The sequence below is a fragment of the Gordionus sp. m RMFG-2023 genome, chromosome 2 (genome assembly GCF_954871325.1).
Source record: "Gordionus sp. m RMFG-2023 chromosome 2, tfGorSpeb1-WG-v2, whole genome shotgun sequence".
NCBI lineage: Eukaryota > Metazoa > Nematomorpha > Gordioida > Chordodea > Parachordodidae > Gordionus > Gordionus sp. m RMFG-2023.
In genome coordinates this window covers 37,300,994-37,328,797 of record NC_088776.1, presented here as the reverse complement: position 1 = coordinate 37,328,797, position 27,804 = coordinate 37,300,994, and the positions used below count along the sequence as shown (strand labels likewise).

Sequence of the window (27,804 nt, the reverse complement as noted above, 5' to 3'; positions counted from 1 at the left end):
TGCAAGGATATACTATATTTTGTTACAAGGTATTGCAATGCTGCATCCATTATAATTGTTTTAGTCCTGGTATTTTTATATATGTTATAATGGCAACAAAATAAAAATCATTAAATAAAATTTCTATTATGATAAAAAATAAATTTTATATAACGAGTTGTAAATTATTTGAATCAAAATAAAAGAATAAAATATAGATTTACCTTTTCAAATTTAATGTCCTAATCTTATTTTATCTAGCACGTTGGTCACAAACTTGCCCAAAGTGAGCGAATAAGGATTGTTACAAATCAAATTTATATCAAATAATATTTATTAATTTTAAAAAATAAAATCGCATTTTTTAATAATTCAAAAAATATTTAATATTTTTCTTATATTCATAAGTAATATATAAAATAAATAATAAAAAATATGTATCACGCCGCCACGCCGCCGAATTTTTACATCGGCGGCGGCGTGTTGAGCGACGACAATTTTTTGGCGCGCGGCGTCGGCGTGGTTAAAATCATCGGCGGCGGCGCATTTGACCGGCGTCCCACATGTCTACGTATAGGATATATATATTAGTGAATATACATGGTGCACGCTATAACTCCTGGTGGGTGATGAAATTGAACGAAGAAATATTATATTCTGTAAGACGCATTTAATACCATTTTAAAATTTGTAAGCATGTGTGAAATGTATGATGAAATTTTAACGGAGGGACTTAACGGGGTTATTATAAATAAAACGGAAGATGTAGATATAGTAAATCCATGGAATGTATCTTCAACACGTGCCACTGGTGTCGATTACGAGAAGTTAACAAGTAACGGATTTTATTTTACAATCAATTCAATAATATAAAGAAAAATTTGGTTGCACTAAAATTACAAGTGAACTTATTAAAAAGGTTAAGTCTATAATCAATAAAGACCCTCATCATTTATTGACAAGAGGGATATTCTTTGCTCATAGGTATTTATTTTTAGAAAAATTAATTTTTAAAAATATTATATTTGCAGAGATTTTGATATCATATTAGATATGTATGTACAGAAAAAGCCATTCTTTTTATATACTGGAAGAGGCCCATCTTCAGAAGCAATGCATCTTGGACATTTAATTCCCTTTATATTTACCAAGTATATACATATATTCTTATCAGTTCCATCTCTATGGCCTACCTTAGACATTGCATAAAGACTTGTTTTTTGTAAATTCAAAATGCTACCATGTTACTCAAGCAATGTATTAATATATTACATACTGTTAAATTTTACAGCTACATCATTGTTCAAAATATATTATGCTAATTAATACAGCTACATTAAAGTTCAAAATACATTAGCTAAATAATCCAGTTTGCTATAGTTCAAAATGCATAATGCTAAATTATACAACTATCTTAATGTTCAAAATATACAACCATGATTGTTTAGTACTGAATTATGCATTGCTTCAGCAACATTATGGTATTTCATGCTTATTATAAATGAGGCTGGTGACACATATCTTGATTTTTTTTATTGTGTGTACTTTACTTTTTTTATATACAAAACAAAATATATTCAATATATATATAATAAATATTAGAACTCCCTATAAACCTAGTCTGGCCACTAAGATGTTTTCCACTAGTTGACCAGCCCATTATTTAAATATTTTTCTAGCCTATGCCCCATTATTTTATTTACTAATTTCCTGGCTGCCCATTAACATTTTATGAAAATCAGGCCCAACCTGGGCAGTTAATTTAAACTGTGCTGACAGGAAGTAGCAACGTCTTTTGGCAGCTAATGGAGGTCTAAAAGGTAGGTCTGGGTCTAGAATAGGTTCACTGCCTCCTCGATGGGGTGTAAAAACCACCTAGAGGGGTTGATATCAGGAAGGGCATCCTAGTGTAAAAACTTTGCTACAAAATTTCCTAATTATTAAATCAGAGGGAAAACTAGCCAACCTGGGTAAACCTGGAAATCGCCATTAAATGGAGAATAAGAATTAAGGCATTTATATCTACTCTATACTAATCTAATAACAACTATTCTATAAATCAATTATGTTTTTTGATATCTGTATTCTGATTTGTAATTGCATTAGCATAAATAACTTGTTCATTTTTTTGTGAATACTATTTTATTTAATTTCACATTTTAGTTTGACAACTCTTAAAATTTAAAGAAATAAGTATATCGTAATTTATTTTCAAATGGTATTAATATTAATCAAATTATTAGCTTGAAATTCAAGAAAATATATCAAAATTTTAAATTTTCCAGTTAGTCCATTATCTTATAAAAATTCATATTTTTTATATGAATAGCTTGGTCTATTCATCTTTTATTATGAATTACTTAGACCAACATGACCATTAATTTTTTTCCCTACCCATTATAATTTTTTTAAATTGTCTGGCCCAGCTCACTGGCTTGACTTTCAAACAGGTCATCTCACAAAAAAGAGTATAATCTGAAGTATTTTTTTTATAAAATTTAAATTTTGCCATGAGAGGTCAATAAAAAAATTTAATAATAATAACTATGAATATTTTTTATATATTCTGGAAAATCTAATAATAATATTAATTGATATCTGTTAGGGAAGGTGAGGCTTTTATTTTAATTGAATTTCTAAGTGTTTATTAAAAATGGGGTAGATTTTTTATTGAAATAATATCTATTTTTAGCTATTTTTTTAAAACTTGATTGAAATATAAGTATTATCATTAATATTTCTATAATATGTGAGAAATATTCCCAAATTTTTGCACTTCACATTTTTGAAAAGGAACTACCATCTTTATGAGGAACTAAAATTGTTTGCTCTAAGAATTATTTACAAAAAATACTGGGAATTTTCTTTTAGAAAATTTATCAGTAACTATGGCAGGTATTGAAATAAGTTTTTCAATGGTAAAACTAAATTTGAGGCCAACCATGAAAATTGCCTATGCATTTTATGTTATCTGTAAAATTTATAACATTAAATTTAGAAAATTTTGACCACAACTTTGAAACAAAATTAAATCTAGGAAAGTCAATATATAAATCTATCTCTTCTCATTAATTATATACAATAAATATAGCAAAATATTTATGTTATTTTTTTTGTAAGAGTTGGCAAAAAAATTCTTGCCTAAGTGCAGCAGAGACATAATAATGAGCAACGATTCATTTGAGCCGATTTTTATAAACGGCTAACTCTGTATTTTATATTGAGAAATATTACACACCTAAATATTTTACTCATATTTGGCACAAGTGTTTGGAGATCTATTAGCGAAATCTTAAGGCTTAGGCAATATCTTTCTGGCTAAAATATTGAAATAATACAATATTATTATATTGTCTGGTTCAGAGATTTATTTTAGGGCTGGGAAATTTATGACAAATTTTTTTCAGGCTGAGCCACTTGTGCAAATTATTTTTTACAGGCTGGACTTGCTCGGAATTTTATTTTTTCTTCCTTCAAAAAAGTTACGTGACCTAAAGCTCTTTTTCAAATCTTAATTAGCTAATGTGTGCTGGGTTATGCTTTTTTCCCACTCTACATTTAATTTTAAGCTGACTAATCAACTAATATTACTTGAAATTGGTCATTGTTAATTTTTGAAACTAATATGAATATTGTATTATATATACTCCACACTGAATGCAAATAATATATTATTCAATTTGTTTTCTTAAATATTTCAAAAGATAATATTTGAATTGTTTGATAAGAATTAAAATTAAATGTTAATTTAATTTATAAACAATCTAGACAAATATTTAAACTATGGAATATTTTTTTGATTTTAAATTAAAAGATTTAGTTCATTCAATTTCATGTCTAAAGTTTTATGTAATATATATACAATAATAATTTCTCTTTTGCAATTACATATAATTTAGCGTTTGCAAAAGTCGTTATTTTTTAAATAAAATTTAAATTACAATTTTAATCAATTATCATAAATATTAAAAAACTACCTAATAACCCTTCAAGAATGACGGGGTTGAAGGGTGATTAAATTAGTTTGTGCATATGGTGGTCCTTAATGTATCTTATAAAAATATTAAAATTTAGGAGAAAAATAGGTAAATTTGTGAATCACACATCATAAGATATTCTTAATTTAAAGTAGGGCTGTGCTGATATTAAATATCGGGTCGGAGCGGCACCGATATCTCGAGTTTTCTAAAAATATCGGATCCGGCCGATACTCGTAAAAATCCGATCCGATCTTTTTACTTTTCTTTTTTTGTTATTTTATGTATATTTATTAATAATATTTTCTTAATAATCATTTTTAAACAATGCAAATGCACAACACCTCTTAAATTTTATTTATTTTTTAAAATAGATTTATAGTATTTTAAAAGTTTTTTTATAAAAATATAAAGGAACACCCAATTATTTATTTTAAATTTTTTAAAATAATGCCAATATTATTATTTATACTTTAAATAAAAGAATTTTTTTAAATATGTTATCTGGATTATGGATATATTTTACAAAAGACAAAGATAATTTTGCAAAATGCGTTATCTGCGGAATTCTAATTTCACGGGTGGGAATAATGAAAAATTTATTTAATACTACCAATATCCGTAAACTTTTAAAAATTATTCTAGAAATAAAAAAATTAAATTAATTGCATAATTCGATTTTTTTCATAAAAAATATTGATTTCTTAATTACATTTGGTTCAAAGAGGGTGGTGAAAAATCAATATAAATATCGGATCGGTTTTAAACCAATATCGAAAAATATCGGATCGGTGAAAAATATGTGGATCACCACAGCCCTAATTTAAAGTATGATGACCCGTCTTTCTTGATGGGCAAAATGAATAATATAATAACTAAGAGTACCAGAGCTCCCGTTAGTCAGCTTTGCAGAGCCCGTCAAAAAGGACGGGGTACGAGAATTTTCCTTACTTTTATGATAGTTGTTACCTGTTATTTAAAAATAATTTCCAATTTTTATTCTTTATAAACCCCCCCCCCCCCCCATAAAGGCCGTGTCCAATCCATTAAAGCTAAGTGTAAATGCTATGCTTTGATTTAAATATATTTAAAGCTTTCACTTGAATATCAATATTATTTGTTAAAATATTTCTGATCACTTATGCCTAATATTTAATATTGAACGAATTCCTAGCAAGGTCCAAGGCCATAATAATTTTGAAAAAATTTCCCCAACCCAAACCAAAGATAATAATAATTTTGGTAGTTGAGAATTGGAATAAAATATGGGCCTTGGTTTTTTGATCAGGCCGAGCCCAGGCCTGCAAAAAAAATTTGTTATAGGTCAATGTTTGATCCATAGTTAATATTAAAAAAATTCCCAAGAGTCCACGCTGATAATAATTTGAAAAGCCCAGCCCAATACAATTTATAAAAATATTTTCCAAGCCCAGCCCGACCTATTATAATTTAAAAATTTTTTACTCAAACCTGGCCAACTGCTCCTGTGTTGACCCCATCTCACCCTCCAACATCAATAAGGACATCTTAAAATACACGGAAGATTTTAAAACGAACAAATATCTCTGTATTCCTGATGAATATAAATTCGTGCCAGTTGTCACTACAACCTTAACATCCTTTGGAAACCAGGCTCTGGCAGAGCCATAAGGATTAAATCAGGAGACCCAAAAGAAGACGTCTACTTAGGTCAACGCATATAAATTCAAATTATAAAATCTAATTTCATATTCTTTATGGGTTCATTTTCCGATCAGCCGGAATGATCTAGATCTTTTCCCCTTCCATTCATTGTTTAGAATCATTTTTCTTCTTCTCAAATTAAGATATATATGTACCTTTCTTTCTCATTTATATTCGGGATTCTGATATATAAAAAAAAAATTCTTTTTTCAAATATAAATTTCTGTATGAGTTAAATTGATTTTTCCCCTAAATTTATAATTAATAATTTATAACATTAGTTATTATATTCACTCATATAGCAACATATTTTGATTACAATTATAAATAATTATTATAATAGATTTTATATAAATAACTATTAATTTTAACATTCTTTCTATACAATATTAGCAATTAACCAAAATTAATATTTATAATGAATATATAATAATATAAATAAACGAGTTATTTTTTTGTTAGAAGAAAATATAATGAAAAGTCAAAAAATTGTTATGCAGGGTTAAAAAAATAGGAAAAAGAATAATTAAAAATGCTATAAAAATAGAGAATTGAAAAAAAATGACAGGGGAAATAAACAAATTATTTTTAAAATGACAAAAAAGAATGATCAAAAATGAGAAGAAAAATAAAAATTAAAAATGACTTAAAGAGATCGCTAAAAGTTAGAAATAAAATAATAAGGAAAATTTAAAAATATCAAAAATTTAAGAAAAATTGACAACAAAAAAAAAATTGATTATAATGACAATTTTCCTAAACCTCTTTACTTCCTTTTTTAATCAGACTTTTTTCTAAGTCTTTGGTACTTTTGCATTTTTGATTGATTCTTTTCCTTTTCTGATCGGACCTTTTCCTTTTATGATTGACACTTTTTTTGGATGGGAAACCCTGTGTCTTAATTTTTACCTTAACTTGTATCTCTAATTTTTAAGTTATTTTAATGATTCTATTTTTATTCTTTCCCCCCTTTTGATTGACTCTTATACTCTGCCCCCATCCCACCCCTATGATTTTACTTAATTTTTCATTTTTAGATTATATTTAACTTATATTTCTAGCTTTTTGTAATGCGGCCTACTCACGAAATTATGTCTTTACTAGCGGTATGAACCTTAACGCTTTTTCACTCCAATCAACAAATTTGATTATAAGGTTCTGTAGTGATACCAAATTTATTATAATTTTAACTATTTTTTATATTTTGTACCGCAGTATATATATCTTTTACAGAACAAACAATTAATCGTCGTACACAATTAATAATATATATATTTAAAATTCATCATATATTTAATTGCCTTTGAGGCTAATTGTTTCTATTACATCTATTCTCTCCTTTTTTGGGCTCTCGATTTGAAACGGTATAAATTGTTTTCTTATCCGTTTTGGATAACGGCTGCTTGTACTTTCGTTCTCTACCACCGTTTGCTCATTACTGTCGATTTTCATCTTATCATTTATGATGGTGTTTTTGTTTATTGAGTCTTGTATTGGGTCAATGTCTTTGGTCACCAATTCGTGTATAGGATCAATGTCTTTGGTCATTGAGTTTTGTATAGGCTCAATGTCTTTTGCTATCGAATTTTGTATATGATCGTTTGCATCGTTTCTTCTTCTCTTCCCTCCTCTTTATTTTTTAAATCGGAGTTGTCGTACCTATGTTTTAACTGATTAATATGCCTTCTCCTTACCCCTAATTTAGTTTCAACTAAAAACGTCATTGGTCCTGTTCTTTTAACGATGATACCTGGTATCCAATTATCTTTTTTAAAATGTTTTGCATATATTTTTTCATTTATATTAAAAAAACCTGGTAACTGAGGTATATATGGATGAGGATAAATTGGTTTTAATAATTGTAAAGGTCCTATGGGTTGAAATTTAAGCATAATTGAACTTGGTGATTGTTTTGTGGTTATTTGTGGCGTATTTCGATAATTAAACAAAAAATCTTGTATTTTATTATAATCATTATGTTTTTTTAAAAAAATTTTAAAAGTTTGTACTAACCGCTCCGCCTCTCCCTTGGTTCTAGGGTGGTATGGGGCACTATATACATTTTTAATTGATAATTGTTTGCAAAATAAATTAAATTCTCTACTTTGAAATGGGGGGCCATTATCCGTAACAATCGTATTGGGGTAACCGAAAATAGCAAAAAGTCTTAACAACAATTTTCTTACTTCAGTAAAATTATTCGTCGTCATTTTTTGTGTTTCAGGCCATTTACTAAAACTATTATTACTAGATATATATCTCCGTTAATTGGTCCGGCAAAATCTAAATGAATTCTTCCCTATGGTTTATTTACGGAGGGCCATTTCCCTATGAACGTTTTATTGCCAGGATTATTTGTTTGACATAATTCACAATTCTTACCGTGTAATTCGATATTTTCGTTAATATTCGGCCACCAAACGTTCTCTTGTGCCAATAATTTTGTTTTAGTATAACCCTGATGCCCCATATGTAAAAAAGACAAAATATTTACTTGTAATTTTTTTGGAATTATGGTTCTTAATCCCCATAATATACACCCTGCCTCCATCGTGAGTTCATTTCGGCGCTGAAAAACGGTTTTATATTTTCCTCTATTATCTTTGGCCATCCAGTTGTAAGGTAACGTGAAACCTTTGATAATACCGGGTCATTTCTTGTGTGTGCTTTTATATCTAACGCTGAAATAAATTGTGGAGCATCCGATACTATTAAATTAATATCTAACTCTTCCCAAGCAGATGGTTTACCGACAATTGGAAACCGGGAAAGCATATCCGCATTACTATTTTTTTTTGTCCCTCGAAGTTGCAATTCATAATCATAATTTGCTAGTAGTAATGACCATCTTACTAATCTGGATGACATATCTGTTATTCTTTTATATGGATTAAGTAACGATATTAGGGGTTTATGGTCAGTAATGATAATGAAATGTCTGCCAATTAAATATTGTTTAAATTTAATTAATCCAAATATAATTGCTAAAGCCTCACGCTCTATCTTACTCTAATTTCGTTCGGCAGCATTTAATGTTCGAGACGCGTATCCAATCGGTTTTTCCTCGTTGTTAATGATATGAGATATAACTGATCCTATTCCATGTTGAGACGCATCAGCAGCTAGAATTATCGGTTTTTCCGGATTATAATGTGTTAAAATTGGTGCTTCTGATATTAATTTTTTAAATTTATTAATTACAATTGTTTCATTATTTGTCCATTTCCATGGCACATCTTTCCTTAAAAGCCTATATAATGGAGCGGCAATAGTCGAAAAATTGTTTATAAATTTTTGATAATAATTTATTATACCGATAAAAGCTTGTAATTCTTTAACGTTTTTAGGTAACGGTGCGTCTAAAATTGCATTGACATTCTTATTTGTTGTCGTAATTCCCTCTTCGCTAACGGTATGACCTAAGAATTCAATCTTTTCTTTAAAAAAATCACATTTTTTTATATTTAATTTCATACCGTTTATTTCTAACATCTTTAATACATTTATTAAATTTTTCTTATGACTCTCAATTGATTCCCCCGTAATTATTATATTGTCCAAATATACCTCTACTCCAGGTAATCTTTAATAATGAATCCATTGCTTGTTGAAAAATCGCTGGCGCTGAGGCTACCCCAAACGGAAGTCTTGTGAAGCGATACAATCCACTAGGCGTGTTGATTACTAACAGCTTTTTTGCCTCCTCATCTAGCTCTATTTGAAAATACGCTTCGGATAAATCTAATACTGTATATTTACACCCATTACCTAGTGTGGCTAATAATTCATTAATTCTGGGTAAAGGATATTTATCTATCAAAATATTTGCATTAACCGTTTGTCTGAAATCACCGCAAATTCGATCCATCTTTCTTCAATACGGGCACAATTGGAGAAGCTATATTCGAGTATTTTAGTCTTTCTAAAACTCCCATGGATTCCAGTCGTTGTAATTCCGTTTCGAGTTTTGCCTTCCACGCAAATGGTATCGGTCTACTTTTCATACATTGAAACTGAGGGTTGGATTTTACCGCTAAACTGGCCTTAAACCCTCTTAGTAAACCTAATTTTTTAGTAAATAATAAGGAAAATTTATGTACAATATTATTCTCCCAAACCTCATTAACTATTACATTGATTTATTTTTATTAATTTTAATTTGTTTATTAGGTTTCTACCTATCAAATTAATCCCATTGTTTACAATAATAAATTCATGATTAACGGGTAATATACATTTACCTTTAATATTGATCATTACATTATTTTTAAGATTTTAAAATAATATCCGTTTTTGTTACTGGTATTTTTAAACGGTAAACGTCTTCTATATTCAAAATGGAGACTGCCGATCCTGTGTCAATTAAAAATTTAATATAAATTTTATCTATCAATAATTTCACCTCAAATTTTTCTCGAGACTCCTCTGGAAATTCCCAATCCTCAAAACTTTCTCGCTCATTTTCTGGAACATCTATCGTTCGAATATATTCTTTCTTCCCACGATTCCTTCTGCATACTTTTTGTAAATGTCCTTTTATCCCACAATTATGGCAGATGGCATTCAAATTAGGGCACTTAGGTTTTATGTGATCTCCTAATCCACAACAATAGCAAATAATTTTTGATACTGGTTTGTACTTGTCATACTGCTCCCTTGTTACTGTTTTTGAGATTTTATTTATCTCCTTCCCTGCAGATAATTTTTCATACGACATCATTTCTGTAGTCTCCATTGCGGTCGCGATTTGTATTGCACTTTCCCATGTCAAGTCCTGCGTGTTAATTAATTTCATTAATATTTTTCCATTATTAATTCCTGACACTAATTTGTCCCGCAATACTGTATTATACATATCTTTAAATTCACACGTCTTTGCCTTTATCTTTAATTTATTAATATACTCTACGATGGTTTCATCTTTTTCTTGTTCCATTTTAAAAAAATAATATCTTTCTAACATGAAATTCGTCTTCTTCATATAATAATTTTTTAAAAGTTTAATTATATCATCATATGATATTTCCTCTAATGTCTTTGGCAAACACAAATTAAATAATTTAGAATAAACCTCTAATCCTATTTTCGCTAATAAAAATGATTTTTTGTCTTCTATTTTTGCGATTTTAAATATGAATTCCATCTTTGATAAATAAAATTCCATATTGCACTCCTTTATATTATATTTCTCCATTTGAAACGACTGCGCCATTGTAGTGATACCAAATTTTATTATAATTTTAACTATTTTTTATATTTTGTACCGCAGTATATATATCTTTTACAAAACAAACAATTAATCGTCGTACACAATTAATAATAATATATATTTAAAATTCATCATATATTTAATTGCCTTTGAGGCTAATTGTTTCTATTACAGGTTCTTTTTGCACTTTTTTAAAATCTTGCTTTAGAAAAAATATTGTAATAATTTAAAAAAAAAATAGATATGCCAAATATATTTAATTAATTATATCTTATAGTTTTTGTTAAAGAGCATGATTTATTTACTAATTGATTTCTATGAATTAGAAGTTATATATAAATCAGGTAACTTCTTGTTAATTTTTTAAATAAGTTCTACCTGGATAATTAGCTAAACCAGAATATTAATTCTAAATCTACTTTTTTTTAATGATTTTGCCAAATATTTCTTTAAAACATTTTTAAAATAAATAAAAAATTAACCTTAAAATCTTATAAAGATGGTTACAGGACATATTTGATGTTCCCATGGTAATTCAAATGACAGATGACGAAAAATTTTTTTGGAAAGATTTAACCTTGGAGCAAACTCACACATTAGCCATAGAAAACGCTAAAGATATAATTGCTTGTGGGTTCGAGCTCGATAAAACTTTCATTTTTAGTGATCTTGATTATATTAGGTATAAACTACTAATTTTTACAGTGCCTTTAAATACTACCTTTTTATAAACATTTTATTGTATTACATCAGGAACCTGGAACACAATTGCGTATCTCTTCTGTTCCGGTTCCTTTAAAATCAATAATGCTCCAATGATCGTAAATCTTAATTTCTCGGAACGTGACAAGTTGAAAAAGAAATTAAAATAATATTGCTAGATGTTTTTTTAATATATTTAATTTAATTTATTTATCAAATTAAGTATTGTTACGTTTCTTTTAATTAAAATTATAGGATTGTTTAATAAATATTTATTTTATTATTTCGATACTTTAATTACTATTTTTTTTAAAATAATCAAATGTTAAAGCCAAAGCCGGGCCTTCTATTCCCATATATTGCGTATCCAAAAACTTGTTAATTTTAATCAAATCAAATCGATCTTCGGGCTAGGTGAATCGGATTCCATAGGTAAAATTCAGTTCCCGGCTGTCGAGGCGGCACCATGCTTCACCGGTTCATTCCCTCATATATTCGGTGTTGAAAATGCAAAAACTAAGGAAATGAGGTGTCTCATACCATGCGCCATTGATCAGGTAAAAAAATTTAAGGTCCATAATATAAGAGAATTATAGAATTTTATATATTAAATAATATTGTATTCCTTGTTGGATTACTTTTAAAAGGAACTGTATATCCCAAATTTTTAATGTTTAAAAATAATTCGATATAATTTTATGGGATAAACTACATGTTTCCTGCAAATTTATTTAAATTCAAAACGGGGTTCAAATTTATGCACATTCAAAGTTTGACAAACAAAATATGAACTTTTTAAGATGTAAAAGTTAATTGTTTATTAAACTTTATAATTCGACAAAATGTAAACATTAACATTTTAAATTAATTTGAGTTGTTGTCCTAGCAATCGATTGACGGCAATTTGTTTTTTTTACTGGTGGAGTTACTTTAAACAGCTTTTCATCCGTGAACCATATGAAACTAACTAACTTCTGAGTATTTTTTCGTATAAATTGTTTGGTATGTACCAGAGAAGCAATCTTATTCGCATCGGTTAGATACTGGGCGTTTTTCTTTTTAAACATTTCAGCTACATTTTTTTATGAATAATCTGATGTACTGAAGTTTGCCAAATACCAGTTTCTTGGGATACATGACGAGTTGTTCTGTGAATGTCAAGTCGGTAACAGAATCAAAACTATCCATAGTGCGAGCTGTGTGTGGTCTGCCAACACCATACTGTTTTTCTGCTCATCCAATAACATCAAATTTTGCATCAAGGCTGCTATAGACCAGTTTTTCCTTCAAAAACGTTTTGGCTCTATAATGTTTTTCTTGTCTTAAAATTTTAAATAAACTCAGGTCATCTTTACTGATAACCTTTTTTTAAATCGTCGTCAACTTAAATGTAGAATTTAATAAATTTTTAATGTGGGTAAGTTCGAATTTTGTTGTACAACTTTGTATGTGCATATTAGACCCTGTTGATAGAATTTAATAAAATTTGCAGAAAACATTAATAATATATCTTTCTCTCGATTAAAATTTTATTAAATTATTCTTATAATTGATAAATCTATTACTAAAACAAAAATGGTATCAGTTCAATTGTAACACAGTGTTGAAGGAAATAATTTTAATAAAGTAAATTAAAATTTTACCCCCTTCTTGAAGCGATTGCATCAAAAAATTTTCATGAAATTAAGCTATTCTCTTAAGATTCTTGAAACTGCTACATACCCCATCTATATAATGACCTATGACCTATGAATTTTTAAGAGTCATTAAATATAAATCAACTGTTGAGACGCCATTTTTGTTACCCATATAAGAAAAATTCATTATTAAATAAAACTGATTTTTAAAATTTTCATAAATTTTAAATTTCACTTATTATATAAGAACCATATTTAGATACATTTTAATAAATAATTCATCAGTCTAGTTAGTAATATGTCATCGATCTATTCTTAAATTTTCCCATTTATTTAGCTTTCTTTCATAATTTTACCCTTATTAATTTAAATCAGGACCCCTACTTCCGTATGACCCGTGACGTAGCTCCGAAATTAGGTTACGCCAAGCCCGCTATGATATACTCGTCCTTTATACCTTCCCTCCAAGGGGCTCAGACGAAAATGAGTGCTAGTGAGGAAATGACCTCTATATATTTAACAGATACTCCTAACCAAATCAAGAACAAAGTATTTTTTTCATAAAATATTTAACCTAGTGGCGTCGTTAGTGATGTTATATAGTTTATATTTATTCTATGAGTTTTATATTACATCATCACTTTACAAATTTAAACCCAGCTTAGGACATATATGGTGAATTCCATGACAAATCAACATGATTTCAACCCGACCCACTCAGATTTTTATAAAATTTTTACTTGAGTTTGCATATATTATAAGTTAAGTATAACTAAGAAAAAAATAAAATTTTAGCCTCCAACTCCAAACAGCGTCTGAGATACGAGCCTCTAAAGGTCGAAAGAGTGTGGCATTTTGGGCAAAATTCGCTCCCTTTAATTTAAATATCTTTGGATATATAGCTAGAAGCGTCATTTAAATATTTTTATATAGCCTAATGGTACACCTTTAAATTTATATAATGTTAATCATTGTTAAATTTTTAAATATAAGAAACCGGAAATGTCATAAATCAAATCGATATTTTTTTCTCTCAATTTTTTTTATATATAGGTATATAACTATATAATAAATGTGCAAAATCTTAAGTTGGGCCGAGCTCAGGTTTAAAAGATATGGCATTTTAATCATTAGTAAATTGTAAAAATTTGTAATAAATATTTGATAAATTATTAATTGTAATATATTTAAGCTAAAATTTTAAATATTTGATATTTAAATCAGAGGCCTGCAGAGGTACCATTTTCACAGCCCGTTCTGGATTTTTTAATAATGATTTAAAATATTCAGCCCAGTCCGGTTTCTAAAAAAATTATAGGCCTGACCCTGGTATATTTAAATAAATTAAATCACGGCAGGGCCCGTTTACCCGAGTTTAGGGCCGGGCCTGCAGGTCTCTTAGAAGGAGGGTGTGCTATTATTGGTATTTACTTCGTTCTAAAATTCGCACAATTTGGATAAATAAATACGTTTTGAAGGCATAAGAAATGTACTTCCTTGGATAATTAGCCAGAATAAATCATTAACGATAAAATTTGCATTGTCTGACATAAAAAATTAAGAAATATTTTCAGAAGGCAATTTTAATATTAATGATGAATGTGAAATCATTAAGCAATTGAAAAACAAGTTGGAAACAACTCATTCTCGAAATGAAAAAATTCAGACATTGGCGGTTTACCAAATTCTTGGACTTTCAAAACAAGAATAATTTTCTACGACTGAATCTATGGCAAGGATAGAAAAATAATTGGTCAAGGGAAAGGGAGTTATATTCTATCCAAATATAATAAAGGTTGTAAGTAATTTTCAAGATTATTTATAGATATTATTCGAAAATTTCTTAATTCATATTAAAAGAGTTGTATGATGCCTGGTAAAATAAAAACCGTTTTTCATCAATAAAGGTTAAAAGAGAAAATCAATTAAAGGAAATACTAATTTAATTCTAATTTTTAGGAAACTCATATAGATATAAAAGTGAGCTTTAATAAATTTACAGATTTAAGACCAATTATTTTTTTCTTAACTAAAATGATTAGTTTTCCAGTGATGTGAACCCGGACCCTGAACCCTCGTATTTTGGTTGTACTTGAACCCTGACCCTTTTTAAAAGAGGAGGGTCCAAGGGTTCTAGGTGTCATAAAAAATAATATAATTTTTTAAAATTTTATTAACTTTTTTTGTGGAATCATTTATTTTATCTATACTTTTCTTTCAATTTTCTTCCTGGACTTCCATTTACTTTAAAACTCGATGTTGCAAAATATTTAAGAACTCCCACAATTGTAAGAATAATAAAATCAATGAAAAGGTCAATGGTAATATTAGATTGCACAACACGTTGATCCTAAATTTATATGATGCTAGAACGATTATTAAGTCTGAAAAATTTCTGTAATGATTTTATTATTGGAGCATGTGCATTTTGTCGGAAGATAATTGTTGCCAAATAAAGGACCTTATTAGTTCTTAAAAATAACAACATTAAGATTACAATCAGAACAATTATGTTTATATGATTTTTATGGCCTATGGATTAGATGCCGATTAGATTTAGATAGATTTACTAATCCTTTTGCATACAAAATATTAGAAAACATGAAAATTCTAGAGCAACAATATTTGCAAAATAGTGTTGTATGCACCTCTATATATTAAGACTCTCGATATCAAGTTTTATTTATTAAGTATTGAGCAAAAACAGATGGCTAAAACCCGTCTTAAGAATTTATGTCATACGCATAACTCCATTATTTACAACATATTGGAGGCTATGATCTATTAGTTGTAGTGGTAATAATGATAATGATAGCAACATTGATGATCTTGAAATTTTACTTTTAGATAGAGGAAAAATATCAAATAATCATCAAATAGAAAGGAGGATCAAAAAATTCCTATTAAATCTTTAATAGAAAATTTCTCAGTGTTAAGAGAATAAATAAGGATACAAATATTTTAAAATTCTAGGAAGAAAATTCTTCAATATATCCAGAATTATATATATCTTGTCTAGAATCGGCATGGCTATACCGGCGACACAAGTACAATAATTTATGTGTTATAGGGATAACTATCTATTTTAGGTCAGCGTAGAATGTGGATTCTCATCTTTGAAATATATATTGTCTAATTTACGTGGAAATCTCAAGGATGATATTTTAGGATATTATGATTGTGCATAAAACATTTAAAATATAAATTATTTCATTTTTAAATATTTGTAAATTATGTATGTGTATATATTGAAGTATAATAATAAATGGATAAAAAAAAGGCCTTATTTTGAGTCATTTTTTTATGAACCCGTACCTTAAACCCGGACCCCTTTTTAAATTTTATTACTGTACCCGGACCTGGACCCTTTTTTTTGTCGAAGGGTTCACATCCCTGTAGTTTTCTTAAAATCAAAATTTAAAAATTTATCATAAATGCATTTTTTTCTGTTGTAGTAATTGATATATGAATAAAATTCATAATCTAAGCCATCATGAACTTTAATTTCAAAGTGAAGTGATATTTTTCGTAATAGCCCATGGCAAACATTACCAAAAGGTTGAAAGCTACCTTCAGCATCCATATAAGTATCAAATATTAAACACCTTAGATTAATTTAATTTTTATAAAAATAAATATTATTGGAAAAATATCTTGGGCAAACCCGGTCTCGGAATACAAAACTTTCATTCTTTTATGCTACTTAAGGAAAATGTGGAAATTATTGAATTTATAATATATAAAAATTAAATTTTGTCTTAGTAAATTACGATCAAAAATTAATTGTGTTTAGTTATTTTATGAGGAGAAAATCCCCCCCTCTCCCAAAAAAAATCCAGATCATAAATAATTATTCTTTTAAATATTAAACATAAAATATTTGAGAGCTTTTGACTTATAATGTTTAATATCAATTTGTTAAGAATATTTGCAATAAACTAATGATTACAATGCCATATTGCTCATTTATTCATTATTTCTATATCTATGCAAAAACAAATTTTAGAGAAAAAAAAATACTTCGGTTTTTTATTTCCGGTTATTGACATTATAATTTTTAAACAATATTTAATATTATATAACTTTAAAGGCCTACCATAGGTCTATATAAAGAAATTTAAATAACGCTTTTAGCTCAATTATATCCGATATTTAAAATTAAAGTGAGAGTTATTTGCCCAAAAAGCTCTATTTCGACCTTTAGAGGCCCGTATCTCAGCCGCTTTTTAAGGTTAAAATTTTTTTCTTAGTTATAATCTATTCAAACTCTAGCTACAAAAATCTGAGATAGTCGGGTTGAAAATCGTGTTTTTTTTGTTGATTTGTTATGGAATCACACACCATTATAACGTTTATGATGTCAAATTTAAAAAAAAATTATAGTTGTATTTTTTAAAAAAAAATTTTGTTAATCACAATTTGCTTGATAGATCACATTCTTAAGTCATATATTTTATTTTGACGTTGCCACACCATATGTATCTTTTGTCATTTTTTACAAAAACGCAAAATTATCTCTTCTCAATATCATTAGTGAGGATTAAAATTGCAAATAATATTGTACGAAATCAATGATATCTACAAATGGTGAAAAAAAATTTCTAAAATAATAATCACCCTCATTCGAATCATACTGTTAAAATATCCGGTATAAATTTTAACAATAATATCGAAAAAAGTATATGCAGCCCTAAATAATCTAAAGGAATTCTAATATAAGCATGGCAGAATTGAAAGTACCATTTCTAATAATAGGTCGTTATAATTAATTATAGTTACTAAGCAAAAAAATGTACTTAAAACAAGCCTCAGATGTTAATTTCTATTTTGAATCCATAATTATCTTAAAAATATAAAGCCATGCCTAAAGTAACACGTTTTCATAATTAGTACTGATAGACAATTAGAGCGTTGTGATAATTTCATTACTAAGATTGAGTATAATAAAAGAGGTGAAAATAAAAAAATATGCAATATAATAATTTTATAATGATAATTTTTATCATTTAATAGATTAATTTGAATAAGATTAAATTATAATGTGTTAGAAAATAATTATGATTCAAAAATGAAAATTTTTGAAAATATATCTTTTCATTATCCTCCTTAAACTAAAATAACGCGAGTTGAATAATGTATTTGGAATGAGATTTAAGGTAGGCAATGTTTCTTTTATGCAAATATTAATTAAATCGTCAAAATTATCAATTTTAACATGTTGTTTTTATGCTGCATTAGTGCAACAGTCATTTTTTAGAGTCCTGAAAGTTTTTATTTATTTTCTAATAAATATGATAGAAATAAATGGTAATGAGTAAAAATTGACCCATAAAATTTTATTCTGTCGCCTGCCTATATACATGTCCTTAATGGGATATTACAAAGTTAACTCAATCCATTCATTAGAAAGCGAAATATAAGTGACGAACCATATAATATTTAAGAATAATTTTAATAACCAATTTAAAGGGGAAAAAAATTTCCCTGAATTATTTAGAGTTTTTATATAAGATTTCTATTTGAATGATCTTTTCTTTAATATTTTTTAAAATTAGGATAGTATTCGATTCATCTATTCATAGATTTAAAAAAATTATGAAAATCGCATTTTATACAATATAAGATCAATAAATTCGCCTTTTCTGGTGGCAAGGACACGATCGAAGAACACCGAGAAAAGGGTGGAGACTGTTCAATTGATATTCCTTATCAATATCTCAAGTTTTTCATGGAAGATGACAAGAAGTTGGAGCAGATTTATCAAGTTACAATTTTTTTTAAATGTTTATTATGACAAGTTCTAACTCATAGTCATTGTTTTTCTGCACTGAACACCATTTTGGGTGGAATCTATTTTTCTTATGAGTAGAGATGCACTTAATTTCGATAATTGATATTGGTATCGGCCTACACTAGAGGTCTGCATTGGGCGGATTTTTGGATAATATGCCCGCCCACTCAATGTTTAAAAAATTTTTTAACCCGCCCGCCTAGCTCGCCCATAGTTTTCAAAAATAATATGCCCGCCCGCCCATTAATCTAAAAATTTTTATCCGCCCGCCCGCCCGTTCATTAGTCTAAAATTTCTTGCCCGCCCGCCCATTAGTCAGAAATTTTTTACCCGCCCGCCCATTATTTATAAAAAAATTTTTACCCAAGCCCGCTATTTTAAGCATTTAATGAAAATAGTTTCAACATTACATCTCTATAAGTTTTATAATTTAGGAAATTACTATATTAAGCTTAAAAAATATTCAATTTAAATCATGGATAATTTATTTTATCAAATAAAATATTTATAAAATATAAATATAAAATAAATATTATAAGTAATATAATGCAAAAATAATAATGAATCCACATTTTCGGGATTCAAACACGTTCTTCTTTGTTCTAAAAACCTTCCGACAATGCTAAATCCTCTTTCAGAAGTAACACCAGTTGCAGGAATTGCTAATATTTTTCTTGCTAATCTTGATAGCTTTGGCAAATCTTTTTCTTGTCGTTTCCACCAAAGTAGGACATCCTTTTGAAGTATATCCTCTTCCTCAATTGAAATTTTTAAATAAAAGTGAACCAATAATAAATTTATAAAAGTAATTTAAATTTATATTAATTGTAATATATGCATCTTAAAATTATGCTAAATTATACTTATCAAAAATGGTTACTTTAAGATTTAAATATTTTGTTATGTCATTATGTACGGTACTATCCTCAGTAACAACCTCATCCTCCCATCTGTTGGGGTTTAATTTTGATGTGGATGCTATTTATTTCAAATATTACATTTAATAAGTAGCTAAACGAATTTATAATTTATTAATACCTTTTAATTGGATTCTCTTTGCTTTTGGGGAAATGGGTAAAATCAAACGTCGATGTTACATTCTTCTATGCAAATCAAATCTAACAAGTTTTCAATAAGTTTTTTTACTTCATTAATTTCTTCCGACGACAACATCCTCATTTGTCGGAACTTTGGTATTAAAAATGTTGAAACTTTATGGAGCATATGAATTTAAAATTTTTAAATTATAAAATTTTTAGCTCTTTTCTTTATTATATCTATTTCTTTTTCGCATTTTGTTTTTCTCTCCATTATATTCATATTTATTTCATTATGCTCATGTAGAAGATTATACCTAATTTTTTTATAAATAAAGAAAAAATGGGCATAAATCCCAAAATATTAATTTTCATACCATATAAGAACGTTCTGTAGTGTATGCCTGCAATCACCCTCAAGCGCATTAGTTGCATCTTTATATGCCAAATAATCTATCAGTGTTTTTAAATCTTCCTTTCCCATAGATCCCATTTTTTCAGTCATATCACGAGATTGTAAGAATAAAAAAATCTCATCATACATTATATAAATGCTTTGTAGCATATTATGCTTTGTATTCCATCTTATATCAATATTTTGTAGTAACGTCTTGCTTAGATATTTTACGTTGCCACTTTGTTTGAAATAAGTCGTCAATGACAAAATATTATTAATCTCGGGAACATTTTCTAAAATAAAAGTTGACTGGAAGGTATTACGAAGTATTGTGTTCAGTATATGTGCTGAACAGTTTAGTCTATTAAACCTAATATTTGAAAAAATAAAAGGAAAATATAGTTCTTTAAATATGAATGTTTTTTCTTTAGGTGTATACAAAATCTCTCAGAAATTATTATAATATCTACCTAATAATTAAATTTTATTTAATAAAAAATATACCCTTCCAAAGCTTTTTTAATATTTGCTCCTTGATCCGTAACAAAGATGAGCTTGGAAAAATATTCTCGGGGAACACCAATTTTTAAAATTTTTTTAATAATTCTTTAAGAATATTTTCTCCCGTCTTTTTTTCATCTTGAAATAAAAAGAATTTTTTTTTCCAATTTCCAATTTTGTATATAATGGATTGATAGAGATATGTAATCGGTTTTGGTATATTCTTCACACCACATATCAGTAGTACATGAGCAAATGGAATTTTTTATCATTTCTACAATTTTAGGAAATAATATTTCCTTAAGATCCTCAGTAACTTTGGATACATTGCGGCTAACTGTTGTAGCACAAGGGATGATCTTATTAACATCCAATTTACCATATGTTGCCCCTAAGTCGGCAAATCTTTGTAAAATATTTATAAATCCAGGTCCTTGAACTGCTTGAAATGGCCTAAAAAAGATAAAAGAATAATTTATTAAATTAAAATACCTAATGTCTCTAACGCAATATTCTACAAAATTCGCTATAGACCAGATTTTATCGTTTTGTTTAATTGAGAATTGTCTTTTTCAAAATATCCAGTTATTTTTTTATTATCTATCAAATCTTCATAATTTGCAGATGAAGAAGAAGGAGATGCCACTTTTGCTATTATATTTAAAGATGGACTCGCAATCATTGCAGCGAATCCAATCTAGCTTTTTGTCATTTTCATCAAAAATAATTTTAAATTGTTTCCACATTGGCGATTTAAGTTTATTATTATTATCTTCATTGTTTTTTATCTTATAAAAATTATTTTTTATAGAATATAAACAAATATAAAAAAGTAAAATAATATTAAAAAAGTAAGGTTACGCCGTTTATAAAATAAAATTAGATTATAACAAAAATAATAAAAGTTCAAATGCAAAAAACAAAAAATAAGATAAAGGAATAACGCAACATTCTCCCTCTTCTGATAATTTCATCGGAGAAAGTTTGTTGTTCTAGAAGTTTTTCCCGTTTCGATTGTATTCGGTTTCTTCTTGGTTAGCGCATAAGTCTCAAATGTTCTCGTAGGTTTGATGAAATCGTTGAACGTTATCGTTAGCTTGATATCCTTATCGTATTTCTCATATTTCATAATTAATCCAGTCGAATATTGGAATTTGGAATAAATCGGAATATATAATTTGGAATAGTTGATCAAATCAAATATATGAATAATATGCACGAATAACATTTTGAATTTCGGAACAATAAAATATGTAATAAGGAATGATAATTTATGGAATAAGGAATAAAATTTTAATCCAGAATAAGGAACGATAAATCATAATTATTATATTATTTTTAAGTTAATCATAGCGTTTTATACTTTTAGCGTTTTATATTTTTAGCGTTTTATATTTTATAAGCGTTTAATTTTTCGTGTTTAATTAATTTTGTTTATTTTCTATGTCCCAGGTTAAAATATGCAAATAATATATTATTCACATTTCCCTCTCTTTAAATAAAATTTTAAATTTCACACCCTAATTTTAATTCAAAAAAAAAAATTCTTCATAAGATGTTTTGAAAATTCACAATTTAAATATATTTTTCTAAAATGAATGTTTTTTTACATAACTTTTTGTCTTCAAAGCTTGTAATTTCAAAAACTTTTTATCATATTAAGTATTACTTATAAGGGTTATTTGAATCAATCATGTGATTTAAAAATTACATTTTAACATATTTAAAATTAAGTTTTATCTTCTTGTTTAGGATTTTTAATATTTTTAATTATATTTAAGAATTCATCTTTAGGTTTATGTTAATTTACAACAATTGGTCATCATTCAAGAAATCAAAAAATATCAATATTATCCATTATGATTTTACATTTTAGTAATTTTAAAAATTTATAACATGCCTTTATCCTGGCATAAAATTTTAATTTATAATACTTCTTACGTGGATTAGAATAATAAGTAACCATCATTGGTCTCACAAAATAGAATTCATAACCTATCGTTCAACTTCCATATCAGTTCTTCCTAGGTTGTCACATTAGGTTAGGTGCTGGCTATTATATTCCAGTCCAACATCCAGAGCCGGGACACCATAAAGAAAGAAGCTTTTTGCATGAAAGAACGTACTAAGGTTTGATTCTTGGTCATCTCAGTAGTTTAGGTAGTCACAATAGATAAGGTAGTCATAACATCACAATAGATAAGGTAGTCATAATAGGTAGTCATCTCCATAGGTTAAGCACAAGGTAGAGTCATAATAGGTAGTCATCTCCATAGGTTAAGCAATCAACACAATAGGTAGTCATATAAATAGAGTCATCTCAATGGATTAAACAATCGTCACAATAGGTAGTCTAAATAGAGTCATCTCAATGGATTAAGCAATCATCACAATAGGTAGTCATATAAATAGAGTCATCTCAATGGATTAAGCAATCGTCATAGATTAGATGGTCATCTCAGCAGATTAGGTAGTCATCTTTTTCTAGTCCACCACCCAAAGGGCACCATGCAAAGAATATGGGTGGTGACGATATGGTGCGAGGTTCGAGTCAGTAAAAATATATTTTATTAACTTTATTGACTAATTTCTTTTTCTTTTCTTAAAGTATTTATACGTTTTTATAAAATATAAATTAGAATATAAACAAATATAAAAAAGTAAAATAATATTAAAAAAGTAAGGTTACGCCGTTTATAAAATAAAATTAGATTATAACAAAAATAATAAAAGTTCAAATGCAAAAAACAAAAAATAAGATAAAGGAATAACGCAACAACATATTATATAAGAAAATAAAAATGAAAATAAAAAGGGCAATATAAAGATAAACAATCATTACTAAAATAAAATAATACAATGGAGTAATTTCACTATTTCCAAAAAAGGAAATTTTAATTTTCAATATCTAAAAAATTATATATTTAAAGAAAAAAGTTTTATTTCATTACCATAAAAGGAGATTTTAATTTGTTTATAGAAAAAAGTTTGTTTTTATTTGTAGAAAAAGTTTTTTTAATTGAAGAAAAAAGTTGATTTATTTTATAAAAAGTTATACCAGAAAAAGGCTTTTTATTTTTTAAGTTTGTAAGAACAATTTTTTTATTAATTAAAATAAAATTTTTTAATTTTTTTAACCCGCCCGCCCACCCATTGTTTAAATTTCTTAGCCCGCCCGCCCACCGGCCCATTGTTAAAAATTTTTTTTAACCCGCCTGCCTTTTCTTAAAAAATTTTTACCCGCCCAGTTTTTATTTCGGATCTCGTGACAATTAAAAAAAATTCGTTTGGGATAGGAGCGGGCCGGACAAATTTTTAAAAATAATTTCGGGCTTGAAAATTATCCACGATCCTATTCATTATTTCTTTTAGTTTTTTGAATGTCATAAATTGATTATAAATGATCAATATATAAAAAAATGATAATATTAATAAATTAATTATGTCCTTGCTTTTTTAAATAAATATTCATCATTATTACTTTTTGGTATCGGTATTAAGTATAGACTGTTATCATGTTAGTATAGACCGATTCTGTGTTAGTATCGGTTTAAGTATCATTGGCTAAAAAGTGATGCCCATCCCTACGTATAAAGCAAAGAGAGCTCAGATTCCTGAGAATTTGAATTATTAAAATATTTATTCATTAAATTAATTTAACCTTAGCCATTTCATATAGACCACTCCTAGCTCACATATGTAAGGTCTTTACCATAGATGATTATGTTAAAAATTTAACCCCCAATGCCTTGTTTATATTATTAGTGAAAATAATAAATCTTTTTTACTCATCTTGCATGTTTTTCCTTTTAATATAGGAAAAAGTTCTAATGATAAAGTAATGTATAAATATTATCAAAATAATTTTAACACCAATTCTTCCTAAAGATGAAACTTATATTGGGTCTGCCTGAAATGATTCAATAAATCTATTGTTGCTATAAAATACAGATATAATCCGATCAAACCAACTTTAAAAAAAAATTAAATTTAATATTTTTTTTAATAAGATATATTATATTAAGCGTATTTTAATTGAACAAATTGTCCTATACATTATATCTTTGAGACTAATTTCCCATTTTACAGGTCATGGATCATTTGTTATGTAAATATTTTTAAATTAGATCACGTGACATTATATCTATGGACAATCTATCGGTCATGGATTATTTATTTTTATCTCTTAATTACATAATATAATCAAATTTAATTATCACACCTCATAAAAAATAAACTAATAAAGAAGTAATCAAACTTTTTTATTATGATTTTAGGTATGTAAAGTTTGAAAGAGTATTGCATCATTTTTAATATTGTATATCAATATTATCGTGAAAATCTAGAAATATTTTATGTAATTTTAATTCTATCACAAAATAGGGGATAAAAATTATGTGACTAAAGGATTTTTCTTATTTTAATTGAATTTAGGCGGGAAATTTATATTGTGATTTTTTTAAAATCATTAATTTAAATCAATTTGATATAATTATGCCAACCCTATTTATTACTAAATGATATTTAACAATTTAACTGTTTCGTGATATCTAAAATAAATTACCCTTCATTATTTATTTCAGGATTATACAATAGGTAAAATGTTATCCGGTGAAATAAAGAAACAATTAATTCAAATCATTCAAGATATTGTTAAAGATCATCAAGAAAAAAGGAGCAAAATAACAGATGAAATGGTTAAAGCTTATATGACCCCTCGGAAGCTTAAATTTTCTTATTAGTTTATACATTTCCATCCTTTTTTTATAATTTATTTCCTTTTTGTTCAAGCTATGTATAATAATTTGAATTGTTATTTAAATTTTATCATGCCTGGGTATATGCAAGAATTAGCTAAATTTATAAATATAGTCATTATTTATAATCCCAATAAAAAATGATTATTGTATTTAATGTCATAAATGGAATCTATAAGGATTTGGAATCATTCAATTTTAAAGAAAACGATTTTTAAATTTAAAAAAATCTGATTGGCCCATCATTTATATACTTGAGAAATCCAGAATCCGCGCGGATTCCATTCATTACAACTTATTAGAGTGGAATAATATATTTTTTTTAGCTTTTTATACAATTAATATTGAGCTCTATAAATAATATTATAATCTTTTTTACGCATAAAGAGAGCATTAACTTTCTATTTTTTCTAAACTTAATAAAAAGAATAAATATGGCTTATAAAATAATCTATTTATCAATGTTTTAATATCATTTTTAATGTTTAAGGTATTTCGTCATTTGGGTTATATTCGATTAAATTTCTAAAAAAATACAATTTTATTTAGGAGATTTTCGGTTATAATCCTTACAATAACCCTTTATGATTTCTTAGAGTATTAATAAATTGATATCATAAAATGACTTTTAACGATTCAATGTATTCATCCATTTTAATTGAAAAATATTTTTTTGGCGCATAAAAGTTTGTATTTAAAAAATTATATTATAAGTATTACATAAAAATTTTAACACTTATTTTAAAGGACTTATATTAGAATATATAATTCGATGTGAATGTTTTTAAAATAATATAACTGAATGATTTATTTTTCACAATATCCTAAATTCTCTCTTTCTTCATAAACAATTACAATTGTATCTTATTCAATAGAATATTTGTAAAATACCTGCACTTATTTATTGAAATACAGAAAGAAGCAAGAGTGGTGTTGCCAAAATCTTCAAATGAATTAGAGTATACTATTTCAGCATCGATGTACACTATGTAAAAACAAAATAATACCTGGAATGTATGCAAAAAGTGGTATAAAAATAAATTTCTACGAAACTTGTTTTAAAATATATCATTTTAGACGTTAGTAAAATAATTTACATTTTAACATTCGACAATGGAAATTTATTTAATATAAAAAATATTTTTATTTCTGAGTAAATAAGGAGAAAATTTTAAGCATTTCAGAGAAAACTATTATCAATTAGGCCTATAAAAAACCAATCGAATCGAATAATTCTATTATTCATATTTGATTGAAATAATTTGGCTATTTGTATGAATCGAATAATAAAATCGTTTATCAGTAAATATTCAAATAAAGTAACCCATGACCGGTAAAAAAAATTAAAAAATTAGATTTTTTAAAATTTATAAATAGTTTATATTTTTCAAACGAATTGCGAATAGATGTGGATGTGATATATTATAAAATGTTTTACTAAAATAAATTAACCGTCATCAGCATATCAAAATTTACAGAAAATAGCAACCAAACGATTCGCTGAAATGGGTTTGCGATAAAAGTTTCACTAAAATATATTCACTTCAAGGTGTTGGCAGTTAAGGTTTCGTTAAAATAAATTCTAAATATTGTTTTCGTTGTACATGTTTCATGGGATTTTTTGCTTAATATACTCGGCATTACTTAAAATTCTTTCGCGATAACAATTTCGCTGACCTGATAAAATTATTTTTAAAATTACTTCTAAATCATTAGTCGAATAAATATATAATATCAAAGCGTATCTATTAGTTAAAACATTACCAAAATCAGAATTTATACTAATAGTGGTCCTATCATCTTCATCATCATGCATTATTCACAACTACATCTATGACCGTTCAATCAAAATCATTTTTTAATTTAAAATGAGACCTTCTTTTCAGATTATTAAATTTAATTTTCTTATATTTATAAAATGCTTAAAATATTCTTTTTCGTGTACTTAAATAAAAATTTGAAAGTATTCCCTCTTCAATATGAATAAATACAAATTTTTTCGTAAATCCCCAAGTTTAAAGCTTTGATCTTATAAAATTTAATTTATAAATCCCCAAGTTTAAAGATTTGATCATATAAAATTAAACTGTTTTTTAAAAAAATCTGATTTCGATTTTAAAAAATTCCATAATAT

At 26.9% G+C, this 27,804-nt stretch overlaps 1 protein-coding gene across 1 annotated transcript; it reads left to right on the top strand.

Moving 5' to 3' along the window:
* The first annotated feature begins 508 nt into the window (after positions 1–508).
* LOC135925269 (tryptophan--tRNA ligase, cytoplasmic-like) lies at positions 509–26,098 on the top strand. The gene is made up of 8 exons (XM_065460505.1): positions 509–814; positions 855–963; positions 1,011–1,130; positions 11,348–11,530; positions 11,882–12,107; positions 13,563–13,736; positions 18,811–18,951; positions 25,497–26,098. Exons 1-8 carry the CDS (start codon positions 676–678, stop codon positions 25,653–25,655), a joined length of 1,251 nt encoding a protein of 416 aa, XP_065316577.1. The 5' UTR covers positions 509–675; the 3' UTR covers positions 25,656–26,098.
* Positions 26,099–27,804: the final 1,706 nt, after the last annotated feature.

Excerpts from the sequence above, each read along its gene's own strand:
- LOC135925269 (XM_065460505.1), top strand. The coding sequence starts at position 676 with ATGTGTGAAATGTATGATGAAATTTTAACGGAGGGACTTAACGGGGTT. Across the intron at positions 964-1,010 it reads GGGATATTCTTTGCTCATAG|AGATTTTGATATCATATTAG; the intron begins GTATTTATTTTT and ends TTATATTTGCAG. Across the intron at positions 11,531-11,881 it reads AGTGATCTTGATTATATTAG|CCAAAGCCGGGCCTTCTATT; the intron begins GTATAAACTACT and ends CAAATGTTAAAG.